The sequence below is a fragment of the Rhinolophus ferrumequinum genome, chromosome 2, assembly GCF_004115265.2.
Source record: "Rhinolophus ferrumequinum isolate MPI-CBG mRhiFer1 chromosome 2, mRhiFer1_v1.p, whole genome shotgun sequence".
Lineage (NCBI taxonomy): Eukaryota > Metazoa > Chordata > Mammalia > Chiroptera > Rhinolophidae > Rhinolophus > Rhinolophus ferrumequinum.
The window spans coordinates 46,476,055-46,492,989 of NC_046285.1; the positions used below are offsets into that span (position 1 = coordinate 46,476,055).

The 16,935-nt window shown below is 35.3% G+C and overlaps 1 protein-coding gene across 1 annotated transcript in view; it reads right to left on the bottom strand.

The window, feature by feature from the left end:
* Positions 1 to 8,131: 8,131 nt before the first annotated feature.
* The window catches only part of POLQ (DNA polymerase theta), an 86,636-nt gene continuing 77,832 nt past the window's right edge, over positions 8,132 to 16,935 (bottom strand). The window contains exons 28-30 of the mRNA XM_033121474.1: positions 11,325 to 11,478; positions 9,475 to 9,590; positions 8,132 to 9,032 (exon numbers count right to left, since the gene is read on the bottom strand). Of these exons, the coding sequence (XP_032977365.1) occupies positions 8,919 to 9,032; positions 9,475 to 9,590; positions 11,325 to 11,478 (384 nt within the window). The 3' untranslated portion in view covers positions 8,132 to 8,918. The remainder of the gene's footprint in view (positions 9,033 to 9,474; positions 9,591 to 11,324; positions 11,479 to 16,935) is intronic.

Here is a 16,935-nt window from a genome sequence, read left to right on the forward strand (position 1 = left end):
CCCCCGTACAGGGAAGATAATCTGTAACCCTGTCCATTGCTGAATACAGCCTCCAATCCTGCTAACCAGGAAATCTAACCAGAGCTCCTGGGAATCTCAGTAGCCCACCCACCCTGCCACCCTGATTATAAAGGCACTTTAATGAAGAACCTGACCAGTGACTCTGTGTTTGCCAAGCCAAGATGGTGGCCCTATCTGCCATGGGCCCCGCAGGTCTGCCTGATTTGATTTCCAAGCAAGAGCCTTACCAGCCTTGAGGTCTGTACTGGGCCCTGTTCAGGCAGGGAAACTAATTCCTAGCCCCACCCACTACTGTAATATCCTTCACACAAATACCCCACCCCCACCCCCACCAGGGGACCTAACCACAGCACAAGAAGCTTCATAGCCCATTCTACAGCCCTACTTACAGGGGCACTTGAAAAGACAACATAGCATGGTGCTTTCCCCATCTTCAGAGCAAAACTGGTGGTTCCACCTGGTCAAGAAATGTAGTGAGCAGTCTAGCCTGATTTGGGTCTCCAAACAATGAGCAGTACAGGCCTTAGGGCTCATTCTGCTGCCCTGCCATGACAGGGAAGTTAATTCATAGCCACACCTGCTGCTGGGTATAGTACCCAGTCCCAATTGCCTAGGAAGACCAACCACAGAACCCAGGCAACCACAGAATCCATCCAGTAGCCTCACTGGAGCAGGGAACCAAGCCACAGCCCTATCCAAATGTTCTCAGCCTGCAGCACCCCTCCCCCTTGGACCTCAAAGCATGAATTATGGCCTTCCCCCAAAATAGACCCTAATTGCAAGCCTCACTGACCCAAGGACATTATCAGCTGACATGTCCAGACACCAAGCCAAGCAGACTGGTGAAAAACTATATCATAGTGAACCTGTAAAGTCTGGAAAAGGGAGCTGCTCACTCAAATGCACAGAGACCAACATACAGAATCAAGGAACACAAAAAATCAGGTAAATATGATACTACCAAAGGAAACTAATAAAGCTCCAATAACTAACCCTAAAGAAATGGAAAGCAGACAAAGAATTCAGAATAATCCTCTTAAAGAAGTTTAATGAACTAGAAGAACACATAGACAACTAAACAAAATAGGAAAACAATACATAAACAAAATGAGAAGTTCAACAAAGAAATAGAAACTATCAAAAAAAACCCCACAAAACACAGAAATACTAGAGCTGAAAAATAAAATGACTGCATTGAAGAATTCAATAGAGAGTTTCAGCAGCAGACTCAACCATTTAAAATAAAGAATCAGTTACCGGAAAGACGGGACATTTGAAATTATCCAATTAGAGAAGCAAGAAGAATAAAAAAGAGTGAAGAAAGCCTACTGGACTTAAAGGACACAATTAAAAGAAACAATATCCACAATATCGGAATCCCAGAAGGAGAAGAGAAAGGGACAGACAGTATATTTAAAGCAATATGACTGAAACCTTCCCAAATCTGGTGAAAAATGGTCATCCATATCCATGAGGCACAAAGAACTCCAAGTAGGTTGAATCTGAATAGGGCTACACTAAGACACATTATAATTAAATGGCCAAAAGTCAAAAATAAAGATTTTGAAAGCAGCAAGAGAAGAGACAAGTTACATACAACGGAGCCCCCATGAGACTATGGGTGGGTTTCTTAACAGAAACTTTTCAGGCCAGGAGAAAAGGGGATGATGTATTCAAAATATTGAAATAAACTGTCAACCTGGAATTCTATACCTGGCAAAGCTGTCCTTCAGAAATTAAGAAGCGATAAAGATTTTCTGAACAAACAAAAAACTGAAGGAGTTCATCACCACCACACCTGCTTTACCAAAAAAAATGCTACTGGGCGTTCTTTGAATGAAGTAAAAGGACGCTAATCAGCATCATAAAAACACGAGAAGATAGCATAAAACTCATGGGTAATGGTAAATATAGTCAGTCAGATTCTGTAATGTAATGGAGGTGTACAATTTACTTACAACTCTAGTTTAAAAGTTAAAATAATAAACATAGTAACCATAACTACAATTATTGGTTATTGGATGCACAACACAAAAAATATGAAACGGTAACATAAATAATCTAAAATGTGAGAGGAAAAAGAAATAAAAGTGTAAAGTTTAGGAATGCTATTGCAGTTAAGTTGTTATCAGTTTTAACTAGGGTATTATGATTTTGGGATATTTTATGTAAGTCTCAAGGTAACCAACCACAAAGGAAAAACCTGTAGTGATTACACAGAGTACATGATAAAGAAATAAAAGCATACGGATATAAAAATATATCAGAATACACACACACACACACACACACACACACACACAAAGATAGCAGAACAAGGAGCAAGGAACAATGGATCTACAAAACAACCATAAAACAATTTACAAAATGACAATAGTAAGTCCTTACCTATCAATAATTACTTTAATGTAAATGTCTTTAATTCGCCAATCAAAAGACATAGAATGGCTGAGTGGATTAAAAAACAAGATCCAATGATATGCTGCCTACAAGATATTCATGTTAGCCTTAAAGACATACATAGACTGAGAGTAAAGGGATGAAAGAAAATATTTCAAGCAAACTGGTAACCAAACGAAAAAGAAGGGGTAGTTATACTTAGACAAAAAATAGACTTAAAGTAAAAATGGTAAAAAGAGACAAAGAAGATCATTATATAATGATAAAAGGGTCAATCCATCAAGAGTGTATAACAATTGTAAATATTTATACACTCAGTATTGGAATATATATATGTATACACACACACACACACACACACACACACACACATATATATATATATCACAAAAACTAAGAACTGAAAGGAGAAATAAACAGCATATACAATAATAGTTGGGCATTTTAATACCCCATTCTCAACAATGGATAGATTATCCAGACAATCAATAAGGAAACAATGGATTTGAACAACACTATAAACCAAATGGACCAGATATATAGAGAACATTCTATCCAACAATAGAATACACATTCTTATTAAGCACAAATGGAAGATTTGCTAGGATAGACCGACCATAGATTAAGACACAAAACAAGTCTTAGCAAACTCAAGAAGACTGAAATCATACCAAGTAACTTCTCTGACCATAATGGTATGAAGTAGAAATCAGTAACAGGAGAAAAACTGGAAAATTCACACATACATGGTAATTTAACAACACTCTCCTAAACAACCAATGGATCAAAGAAGAAATTAAGAAGGACGTAAAAGAGTACCTTGAGACAAATAAAAATGGAAACACAACATACCAAAACTTATCAGATGCAGTGAAAGTGATTCTAAGAAGGAAGTTCATAACAATAAATACCTACATTAACTATATGGCTCAAGGAACTAGAAAAAGAACAAACTAAGCCAAAAGTTAGCAAAAGGAAGGAAATAATAAAAATTAAGAGGAGAAATACATGAAATAAAGAAGAGGAAAACAATAGAAAAGATTTTTTAAAAAACTAAGAATTGGTTGTTTAAAAAGGTAAACAAAATTGACAAATCTTTAGCTAGACTAACCAATGAAAAAAGAGAGTACCAAATCAACAAAATTATAAATGAAAGAACAAACATTATAACTGATACCACAGAAATACACAGAAATACTGATACCACAGAAAGGATCATAAGAACAACTATACTCCAACAAACTGGAAAGCCTAGTAGAAATGGAAAAATTATTAGAAACATACAACTTACCAAGACTGAATCAAAAAGAAATAGAAAATTAGAACAAAGCAATTACTAATAAGGAGACTGAATCAGTAATCAAAAACCTCCCAAAAAACAAAAGCCCAGGACCAGATGGCTTCACTGGTGAATTTTACCAAACAAAAGAAGTAACACCAATCCTTTTCAAACTCTTCCAAAGAAATCTAATTAGAGGGAACACTCCCAAACTTATTTTATGAGGCCAGTATTACCCTGATACCCAAGCCAAAAAGGACACTGCAAGAGAAAAAACAAAACCAAAAAAGAACTACAGGCCAATATCCCAGATGAGTATAGATGCAAAAATTCTTAGTGAAATACAAGCAAACCAAGTTCAGCAGCACATTAAAAGGATCATTCAACATGATCAAGCGGGGTATGTTCCTGGGATACAAGGATGATTCAACATATGCCAATCAATAAATGTGATACACCACATTAATAGAATGGAAGAAAAAAAATCAGATGATCATCTCAATAGATGCAGAAAAAGCATTTGAAAAAAATCAATATCTGTTCACAATAAAAACTCTTAAGAAACTAGGTATAGAAAAAACTTACCTCAACATAATAAAGGGTATATATGACAAGCCCATAGCTTACATCACACACAATGGTGAAAGGTTGAAAGCTTTTCCTTTATGATCAGGAACAAGACAAATGTGCCCACTTCTCACCACCCTTGTTCAACATAGTCCTCGCCAGAGCAGTCAGGCAAGAAAAAGAAATAAAAGGCATCCAAATAGGAAAGAAAGAAGTAAAATTGTCTCTATTTGCAGATGACATAATTTTATGTGTAGAAAATCCTAGGTTTCACCAAAAAACTGTTAGAACTAATCAATGAATTCAGTAAAGCTGCAGGGTACAAAATTAACATACACGAATCAGTAGCATTTCTATATACTAACAATGAATGATCTAAAAAAGAAATAAAACAACCCCATTTACAAAAGCATCAAAAACAATAAAATACTTATAAATAAATTTAAACAAGGAGGGGAAAGATCTCTACACTGAAAACTATAAAACATTGATGAAAGAAATCAAAGAAGATACAAATAAATGGAAAGGTATCTTGAGTTCATGAATTGGAAGAATTAATACTGTTAAAATGTCCATACTATCCAAAGGTATCTATAGATTTAATGCAATCCTTACCAAGATTCCAATGTTTTTCAGAAGTAGAAAATACAATCCTAAAATTTGTATGGAACCACAAAAGACCCCAAATAGCCAAAGCAATCCTGAGGAAGAAGAACAAAGCAGGAGGCATCACACTTTCTGATTTCAAGGTATATTATAAAGCTATAGTAATCAAAACAGTAGGATACTGGCATAAAAATGGATATGTAGGTCAATGGAACAGAATCAAGAGCCCAGAAATAAAACCACCCATATACAGTCAACTAATATTTGACAAGGAAGCCAAGAATACTCAATGGAGAAAAGACAGTGTTTTCAGTAAATTGTGCTGGGAAAATTGTATATTCACATGCAAAACAATAAAACTATACCCTATCTTACACTACTCACAAAAATTAATTCAAAATGGATTAAAGACTTAAATGTAAGACCTGAAACCATTATGCTCTCAGAAGAGAACACAGGAAAAAAGCTCCTTGACATTGGTCTTGGCAAATGATATTTTGGATATGGACGGCTAAAGCACAAGCACAGCCACAACAAAATAAACAAGTGGGACTACATGAAACCAGAAAAACTTCTGCACAGCAAAATAAACAATTGACTACCTATAAAATGGGAAAAATATTTGCAAATCTTATATCTGATAATGCGTTAATATCCAATATGTAAAAAGAACTCATACAACTCAACAGCCAAAAAAAAAAATTTAAAAAAATTAAAAAATCAAATTTTTAAAAATGGGCATAGGATCTGAATAGAATAGACATTTTCCCAAAGATATACAAGTAGCCAACAGGTACATGAAAAAGCACTCAACATCACTAATCATTAGGGAAATGCAAATCAAAACCACAATGAAATATCACCTCACACCTGTTACTCTGTTTCCCCGAAAATAAGACCTAGCCGGACCATCAGCTCTAATGCGTCTTTTGGAGCAAAAATTACTATAAGACCCAGTATTTATTTATTATATTATATTATATTATATTATATTATATTATATTATATTATATTATATTATATTATATTATAGACACAGTCTTATAGTAAAATAAGACCGAGTCTTATATTAATTTTTTCTCCAAAAGACGCATTAGAGCCAATGGTCCGGCTAGGTCTTATTTTCGGGGAAACTGGGTAGAATAGCTATGATCAAAAAGACAAAAAATAACACGTGTTGGTAAGGATGTAGAAAAAAGGAACCCTTGTGCACTGTTGATGGGGATGTAAGCTGGTGCAGCCACTATGGAAAACTGTGTGAAGATTCCTCAAAAAATTAAAAACAGAACTACCTTATGACACAGCAATTCCACTTCTGGGTAAATATCCAAAAGAAAGGAAAACACTTATCAAAGAAATATTGCAACTCCATGTTCATAGCAGCATTATTTACAATAGCCAAGACATAACAACCTAAGTGTCCATCAATGGCTGAATGCATAAAGAAGTTTGGGAACACACACACACACACAGACACACACACACCACACACACACAATGGAATATTCTTGAGCCATAAAAATGGAGGAAATCCTGCTATTTGTTACAACATGGGTGGACCTTTGGAACATTTTGTTAAGTGAAATAAAATAAAGACACATACTATATGATCTCACTTAAATGTGGAATATTTAAAAAAAAAAGAACTCAGAAAAACAGATCAGATTTGTGGTTACCAGAAGCAGGGGGTGGGGAGGAGAGGGTGTGGAAATTGGATAAAGGTGACCAAAAGGTACAAACTTCCAGTTATAAGATAAATATGTACTGGGGAATGTAATGTCCATCATGATGACACTAGTTAATTTACTGAATTGCATATGTGAAAGTTGTTAAGACAGTAAATCCTAAAAGTTCTCATCACATGGAAGAAAACTTATTCTTTCTTTTTTATATCTATATGAAATGTTAACTTATTGTAATAATCGTTGCACAATAAAATCACATCATGCTGTACACCTTAAACTTATACAGTGTTGTATGTCAATTAAATCTCAATAAAACTGAAAAAACAAATAACACAAATTATTATTTTACCATTCTGGAAGGCAGATGTCCAATATGGTCTTATCAGGCTAAAATCAAGGTGTTGGCAGAGTTACATCTCTTTGGAGGCCTACGGGAGAACCTATTTCCATTCCATTCCCTTTTCCAGCTCCTAGAGGCTGCCTGCATTCCTTGGCTCACGGCCCCTTCCTTCATCTTTAAAGTCGGCAGTGTAGCATCTTCAAACCTCAATCTGACTCTTTCCGTAGTCACATCTCCTCCTCTGACTCTGGCCATCTGCCTTCTTCTCATAAGAACCCGTGTGTTTATATTGGAAACACCCAGATAATCTCCCCATTGGCAGATCTCTGACTTAATCACATGAGCCATGTCCCTTTTGCCATGTAATGTAACATGTGCACAGTTTGGGAGGATTAAAATGTGCACATTGCAGGGAGGGGGGGGCGTTATTTTGCCTACCACAATGTGCATCTGTTATTTACACAGTGACTTGTGGATTGAAAGCTCCCAGTGAAGCGTTGAAGAGGCACTGGTGTTATTTAAGTAAACTGTGGTGAACTGGAATTTGTGTATAACTGAAGCATGCAAGGCACGGACTGACTGTTTTAAGTCCAGCTTATTGGTCAAAACGGATGAAAAAATGCATGTGACCACACATGCAAGACCATGGCTACAGAAAATGAGGTGTCTGCACTGACATGTTTGCACTCGTATTTGGAGAACACTCACAAGTAAATAGATTGAGATTTCTCATGGGCTGGATCTCAAGGCCACCAGAATACTGGCAGCACTACAGCTTTTCTCTCTGAAAAACATGGTACAGGTGAATGTGGAACAAACTCGAGAAACAATGATAGAACTTCCCTCTTACCTCTGCCATCTTCTGCCCCTTCTTCCCTCCCCCCAAAAACATGTCTGACTACCGTGTACACTAATATACAACTGATGACAGTGTACTACATTTTGTTTATGAAGCAACTGTTCTTAAAAAGCATCTGATTTATAAACTTAAAAGATTTTAAGTTCTGATAACTGATTAAAGGATATAATAAATACTTTTCTTGTGTACAGAGGATGAGCAAACTACAGAATATGTAAATATAGGACACGGGTTTCTGATATTCTTAAACCAAAAACGATTTAAAAAACTGAATTGCTGATAGAAAGCTTCTCATAAATACATTTTATTTTAACAACAAAAAGGTCAGTTATACACCTCTGACTGGAATTATTCAAGTACAATCTTTTCGGGGGGAGGGGGTATTCTCACCATGTCACAAACAGTAAGGGGCACTAAAGTACTTCTCTGGCAGTACTATGCTAAACTGCAATATAAACATCTGATCTTACAGAACAGGATACCTCTTGAAGAGGTATAGCTTGTTTTACAATACCTACGTATTGAACGGGGGAGGGAAAAGGCAGAAGAAACAGCATTTCATGAAAATCCATTCCTAGATTACATCCATATCAAGTCTTACCACTTCATAGAATTTGTAATTTATTAGCCAGTGCTATTCAAAAATACTACTTCAGTAGGCTTAGATTGATATTTGAGAAAAATCACACACAAGGCCTAACCCTGGTGGTGTATGTGCAATCAAATCTTTACCTTCCTATGGCTCGGGTTAGGTCTACATCACAAGTGTCTGAATCCTGGACAGAGCTGGAAATACTTAGTTCCATTTTCCTTATGCTCAACCCAGGCAGATGAGGACTCAAGTGCTAAGTGCGTATTTTAGGCATGTGTTCTGAACCTGCTTAGAGCCACAGTAAACTATAAAAGGCAATTTTATAGATACTCTTTGAGAGTGAACATAATCATTAAACTTGGTATTTTGTCTCAAAAAAGATTTTTACATTACAGAGAATAAATTCTCATACACATTTTGAAACTCTCATTATAAAATTACTATCCTAAGTCCATCAAGACCTGAGGGTTTCTATTTTTTCGTGAACTAGGCAAAAGGGTAGTTTCTATTCTTTCCATGTGATTGGACCTATACAAGTCTTCCCTAAGGGAATTTAATCAATGGTATAATTACACATCAAAGTTCTTCAGCTCTCCCCAGCTGGCACCTATTTTCACTTTCACTTTGAGTTTCACAGAAAGTTGTATGGCATTTTCCATTTCATTCTTGACAATCTGAGCTACCTAACAAAAAGAAAAAGAAAAAGAAATTAACAAACACTCTGCGCAATCAAAGAACATTTCCCAATCCACCCACTGAGGTGATAAGCCATACTGGAGCTCTTCACCTGATGCTTAAAATTTGACTTCCAGAAAGAGCCAGGCATCCTGTCAGCACTGATGGAGCTCCACCAGCTTCGGCTATAACGCTTGGAGATTTGAAACCCTTGGGGGCAAGACTCCAAATTCTCATCTAACTTCTTTCAGACAAAAACATCCCATATCAGGAATTTCTTTAACAATGAGTATGACAGTGAGCCCTCTTAGCTCTTTCTCTACCTTTAAGGACCCAAGATTTATATAGTCATCCTGGAGCTAGGGAAAGGTTCCAGAAATCTCATGCACCTTACCCTGACCTACAGTATCTCAACTTTCTATAGAATGGACCCAAACACTGGAAGAATACCTGAACAACATCTTCTTCTGCTACTTCATATAAGAGTTCATCATGGAGTTGGAGGATGAAGAAGCCTCCTCTGATTGGGCAGAACATCCCTTGAAGTTTTCTCTTTGGTAACAATCCTACCCCATGAAAAAAGTAGCAAAACTGATAAGCATGTCACTCTGCCATAGGAAAACATTTTTTTAGAGGTCTTGAGAAACTCTGGGAAATATTAATTAAGAGATTAAAACATGTAAAATTTAGAACTATCAGGAAAATAACTACTTGCTAGCTCCCCATCAGGTAATCTAAATCTCCATCAACTTCCTCCCAGAAAGAAGGAGTCTAACAAAGAAGTCAGTAAACGGGGTTTGAAGAACTCGGCTCCAAACTCTAGTCTAATTTACTTCTAATAAATAATCATCTCTTTCCGTGGAGTCCCCAGTATCATAGCACCAGAGTAGTAAGGGTCCTGATTCCTACTCCAGGAAAGTGAACTGGTATTGTCATTATAAAACATCTGTAGTGTTTTATAAAAGGGACAATTCCTGATGTCTTTTTATGGCCAGAAGGGTCACTATGGTAGAACTGCTGCTTCCCCAGTTGGACCTCACACTTTAGACAAGTAATCCTAATTTTATTTTGGGGAGATTGATGACAATAAAATTAACAATCTTCACTTGATGGGCAAATAGGTTTTTGTATCTATGTATTTTTGTATATAAGTGAATAACTTTATATCTATGTAACTGGCTGTATTATTCTCTTAATGTATGTGTATGTCTCTTCTAGCAAATTCCATCCTCAATAGCTGATCACTACCTTTTCTGCCTCATCTCCAGCAGTTTATTTTTCCCCTTTATGCTCCAAACCTTCTTAACTTCTTCCCAGGAAAATTGAAAATATGGCTGGCAGTCATGGTTTGACAATCTTAGCGACAGTGAAATGGTATTTAAAGCAGAAGTATGGACACGGGATAAACAAAAGGGCAAGTTCTATGTACTTGTTAGTACAAGAAATTATCCAAGCAACAAGAAGAGAATGTAGGAAAAATATTTTGAAAAGAACGAGAAAAGATGCCAATATTGGCAAAGAAATGTACATGATAAGGAAGTCAACTCAGTGTATAGTCCCAGACCTCAGAGAACAAGGAAGGTCACGAATAGGAAAATCAACATGTTCTTAAATTGTGGTTTGAGTACCATCAGGAATCCCTGAGATCCTTTCAAAGCACTGGCAAAATCAAATTATTTTCATAATAACACACTGAGGTTATATTCCTTTTTTAGTCTCATTCTCTCCTAAGTGTATAGCAAGGTGACCAACTCTCTTGGTTTTAGCACTGAAAGTTCACATCCTGAGAAACCCACCAGTCTCCCAGGAACTGGGCCATTTATCACCCTAGACTGTGGGTATAAAGGGTTTTCCAGAGGTTACAGGACAGGTGATATCGTAATAAATTCAATGCAGAAACAGATATGAGAATCCAACTGTCTTTTCTTAAGCCAGCCATTAACGAGATTTGTAGAAATGTAAAATAGAGTTACTCATCACCATTTTTCTTTTGTTCTAAAAAATGTAGTTATTTTTATAAAAATATTATTTATGTTAACACACGGCAAGTTTATTATTTTTAAATGTTTATAAACATTTTTAAAGTCCCTGTTTTTAAATTTCTAATATGGTAAATATTTGTAGATAAAATCCACATAAACAAAAGCTCTTTGGGATCTTGATAATTCTAACAGTATAAACACATCATGAGACCAAAATGTTGGAGAGCTGCGGAGAAATAATATAAAAAAAAATACTTCCCCTTTTCTGATGCAATTAATCTCATCATGCTATAGCTGGGGTCTCATTTATGAACAAACCTGTTTTGTCACTTTGGAGCATAACCTCCCGATGACCATGGGATTTGAAGGTTGAGTGGAAGGTCTCTAGTTGCTTCTGAATGTTAACTGTGGCTATTTTGACAATATCGGCCGCTGAACCTTGGACTGTTGTGTTGATTGCCTGACGCTCAGCCTACGAAACAAGGTAAAAATAATAGGTGCTCCATCAGATACACAACATGGTTTCACATCTGCTTTTAGCATCCGCAGATCAGTGCTCACATCTGCAACCAGATTGGAAATCTGGACCGAGATGTGACCCAAGACATCAACTATTAAGCTGAATTCTAATAACAAATAGAATGATCCAGGGCTTTAGATTCCGGGCTATCATCCACATGAAGATAAACGAAATAGAAGGTCAGGTTGCTTCGGTATTAGAAATCTTCAACACTCAGGAATCAAAAACTGCATTACACTTAAGATGTATTTAGTAGCTCAAAATTATTGTATTTTATAAACATGTATCATCAATGTTCTAGCTGTTATAAACTTCACTCTAAAGGATCTATTTCTCAAAATACGACTCCTCTTAATCCTAACTAGATACAAGTAGAACATCATTCATTGTGACATAGGCTGGAATGTTCCAAGTACATCCCCCATATCCGTGGCCTCTTGGTCCTACGTAGAGTTTGGCCCTAGCACGCCTGGAGCCCTTTGGTATAAATCAGAGCTTTTTATGGGCTGCCTGGGCTAATCATTAGCTGCTAGTGAAAATGTAGATCCTAGATAACTAGTATTAAATTAAAAAGTTCCTGAAATTATTGCTGCCATGAGTTTCTTGGCAGGCAAACATAGCTGCCAAAAGTGACCATCCTGTGGCAGTAGGGGTGGGGTCTGGGTTAACATCCAAGGTGTAACCTATCCAAGAATATAGTTCCTATTGTCCTGAAAGGTCTCAGAAAAATGGGAAGTGCCTACTCACTGGAGAGATCTATGTAACTTGGAAGGTGTTCTCTAATTCCTAGTATATTAAATACTGTTAAAGAGTACACGGTGTGATTTATGGATGATGTGATACAGAGTTGCACACCTGAAATCTATGTAATTTTGCTGACAATTGTCACCCCAATAAATTAAAAATAAAATAAATAAATAAATAAATAAATAAATAAATAAATACTGTTAAAGAGATAGACTTTTAAAAAAATTAACTGCTGTTTTGTCAGATGCTGATGAGTCCATTCTAAATTCACTCAGCAGTTGTCATTGTTTAAAGAGTGACTACTTGTCAGAGTTCTTCTGACTCCTCTCTTTCTGGAAACTTTGTGTAATGGATTATGTTATTGTTGCTATTACTTGTTGCCGTTCTCTGAGAAGTTTCATAGCCCTACCCATTGCCATGTGATGTGAAGTATTTTTTTACTCTAAAAGGATGGCCTTAACTTGTTTTCACCAATAAAATGTGAGTAAGACTGAAATTCAGCATATCTAAGAAGTTTTAAAAACTATCCAACATTGTCATAAAAAAGGCCTATCCAAGATAGGGACTTTTCATTCATTCTGAATTCCACAATGAAGAAAATATAGAACAGGGCCACATTCAACAGAATCAAACTGAATTAAAAATAATTGAGTAACATGAATTAAAAATAAGGCTTCTTATTTTAAAGTCACTGAAATTTTGGGGTTGTTTTTACTGACAAAAGCAAGCAAAAATATGACTAAAATAAATACTTTACTCTCATGATATTGTACGTCCCTGATTCACTTCCAAAATAAGAAAATTTGATAATCTCAGCTTTGTGTTTTACAATCATAGTCATTCATAACCAGGACTTTTTTCATGTAAATAAAAATATAGGTTTCTGGTAATGGGAGATTAGGCCATTAGGAATAAGTTTCCCATTGATAACAACGAGAAAAGCTGAAAAGAAAGTGCCTCTGAATAAATCAGAGTTAAGGAAGTGAAGAATGATAGGCCCTGGAGAGCTAGGAGAAAAAGGAAACCAAGGCGGTGATCCTGGCATTGGAGGCCACCATGTCTCCCAGGGAAATCAAAAGATTCCAGAAGAGGCAGATGAGAGGCTAAGAAGCTGAGCAGAACGTGATGACCTTGAAGGGTTTGAGGAATAAACAAGTTCAGGGTCCAAGAAGTAGACAGAGGCCTGGTAAATCATCAAGTTGCAACCCTAAAACTAACACTCTAGGAAAAACGATAAACTAAAAATAGTCTGGTCCTAACACCATTGCTTCAAATCATCTCTACCCCTGAAGTTGGATCACAGTTACCCTATGTTGTTGGTCATTCCAGTCTCCTGCCAAAAGCGAATGTAAATCCTCTGAATAAAAGTAACATCATAATACAGGCTTCAAATTATATCCACAAGCTTTTATATACAGTGTTTGACACAATAAAAAATTATCAAGACAACAAGAAGTTGAGACAATATAACCGTTTTTGTAGAAAACTAAAAGGACAAAAAAGTAACAGGAATAAACTACAGAGATACAAATATGGGACTTATTAGACTATAAAATAATCATGTTTAATATATTCAAGAAAATAAAAGAGAAAATTGAATATTTCAGCAGAGAACAAAATACCCATAAAATAACAAAATGGAAACTCTAGAACTGAAAAATGAAAACAACAGAACTTAAAGCACTTAAAAAGAACTTTCTCTATAGTTTGGTGTTTGTGTATGTAGGGGGATAATATTGAATTGGAAGGAGTATAAAGGTGTCTTCTGGAGGGCTGGAAAAGTTCTACATCATTTAGAACTTAAAAGCTCAATAGTTGGGTTCAACAGCAAATTAAAGAGAAAATCCATAAATTGAAAGAGAAGTTAGGAGAAAATACCCAGAATTAAGCATGAAGAAATATAAACATTGAAAATACCACATAGAGGATATGAAACATGAGGAATTTTAAAAAGTTTTAAAATTTTATATTAGTATTCCCAGATAGAAAGGACAAACTGTGATGAAGCAATAATGTAAGTAGAAATGGCTAAGAATTTTCCAAAGTCAACAAAAGATATCAAGCTCTAGATTTAAGAAATCCTAACACCCTCAAAAAAAGATCAATACACACCCACACAGAGGACATGAATTAAACACACACACACACACACACACACACACAATTAGGCACATCACAGAAAATCTGCTGGAAACCAGACAGAAAGAAAAATACTGTGGAAAGCAACTTAGAGAAAAAAGGCAGATTACCTTCAAAGAAGTAACAGACAAGGGGTGGGCAAACTACACCTAGTAAGCCAAATCTGGCCCAACTCCTGTTTCTATAAATAAAGTTTTATTGGAACATAATCACACTCATTCATTTATGTATTGTCTATGACTGTGTTTGCACTACAACAACAGAGTTAAGTAGTTGTGATAGAGACTCTATGGCCTACAAGTAAATATATAGGGGAGCAAAATTTATCTAATAGTCACTTAAAAACCTAAAGGAAAGTTCTACTCATTAGTAAAATGTTTAAAATTTCTCTCTGAAATCTGAAAAGAGGCAAAGTAAAAGGAATAAGGTTTGGAAAGGTAGTTATAAAATTATTATTTTTTTTTGCAGATGATAACTGTGATATCTAAAAGTATTGACAGACAAATTATTGGAATTAGTAATATTTACAAGGTTTCTAGAAAAAAGAACAACAAAAAGTTATATTTCTATGTAACAGCAGCAAAGGGTTCGAAAATGTAAAGAAGAAAAAGAACTTAAAAAGAGTACCATTTGCAACAGCATCAAAACTTTTCAAATTTTGAAAAGCTATAAATCTAATAAAAAATGTATAAGATCTGTTCTTCAAAACTATGCAGTATTTTTGAGAGAATTTAACAAGACCTAAATACCTAAATAAATGGACAAATATATCACGTAGATTAGAAACTCAAATTTATAAATATGTCCATTAATCATATCTTGATCTATATACTCAAGGCAATCACAATTTAAAAAAAAATCCCAACAGGATTTTGTGTTTGTGTGGAAATTCACAAGCTGCTTCTACAATTTATATGGAAATACAAAGAACCAAGAATAGGCAAATATTTTTGGAAAAAAAAAAAGAACAAGGTAAGAAAACGTTGTCATTTATGAAGACATCTTACAAAGCTGTGGAACTAAGGCCATGTGGCACTGTCCTAAAGGATGAGCACATACAACAGATCAAAATAATGTGTCCAAAAACAGACACATCTACATTATTTATGGCAAAGGTGGCACTGCAGAGCAGTGTGGGGAAAGCTCAGTCTTTTCAATAAATAGTTTGGGACAATCATACATCCATCAGGGTGGGGGACTTTGACCCTCATTTTCTCATAATACATTAAAATCAATTACTGGTTGATTGTAGATATAAATGTAAAAGCCAAAACAAAAAATTTCTAAAGAATATTTTCTTGATGTTGGGATAGAGAAAGCTTTCTTAAACAGATCAAGGAAAGCACTACAATAATATAAAAGTCTGCTAAATCCATGTAGGCAAAGGGTTTATTCCTGGAATATATAAAGGACTCTCATAAATCAGTTAAAGGACAGACAACTCAAAAAAAAAGAAACAAAAGACATAAGAATTAAATAGACCCTTCACAAAAGATACCCAAATATTCAATAAACATTGTTTAAAAGGAGCTCAACAGTACTAGTCATCAACAAATAATCAAAAGCACAATGAGGTACCACGACACAGCTACCAGAGTAACTAAAATTAAAAAGACCAATGATACCAAGAACACAGATACAATATACATAGCTGATGGCAATGTAAATTGGGATAACTACTCGGCAAAACTATGTAGTATGTAGTATGTACTAAAGATAACAACATGCTTGCTCTATAACTCAGCAATTCCACTCTAAGGTAATGGAATTGGGTACATATGTTTATCAAAAGACAAGAATGTTCATAGCAGCTTCGTTTAATGATAGCCACAACACAGAAACAACCAAAATGTCTGCCAACATTAGAATGGATAAATACAATGTTGGTATGTTCCTACCGTGGAATACCACTCAACTAAATGAAGAGATAAACTACAGCTGTATATGATACTGATTATTCTCACTTATAGTTGAATGAAAAAAATTCAGCCCAAGATTATATACAGTATGAAAATATTTAAATAAAATTCAAGTTCACACAAAACTAACCTATAGTTGTATGTGTGTGCACAGGGGGCAGTACTGACTTGGAAGGAGCACAAAAAAGCTGGGATGCTGGGAAAGCTCTATACCATAATTGCATGTTAGTTATATGGGTATATACATATGCGAAACTTCAAGATTTACACTTAAGATTTGTGCCCTTTACTGCATGTATGTTGTTTCTCAATACAAATTTTAAAAATAAACAAAATGAATACCATCTCCGCATCTAAAATTACCAATAAGAAAATGTAAAGGCCAGATACAATATGGGAGAGAATATTTTCCACATATGTAACCAGTAATAGACTCCTACAAATCAGTAAGAAAAAGATAGACAGCCCAACATAAAAATGAATGTGAAAACTTGAATAGGCACTTTCCCAAGAAAAAAATAACTAAATGGCTAAACAAAATTTGTTAAATTACTTTACCTCATTAGTATCCAAGAAAATGCAAACTAAAACTACAAGATATTAC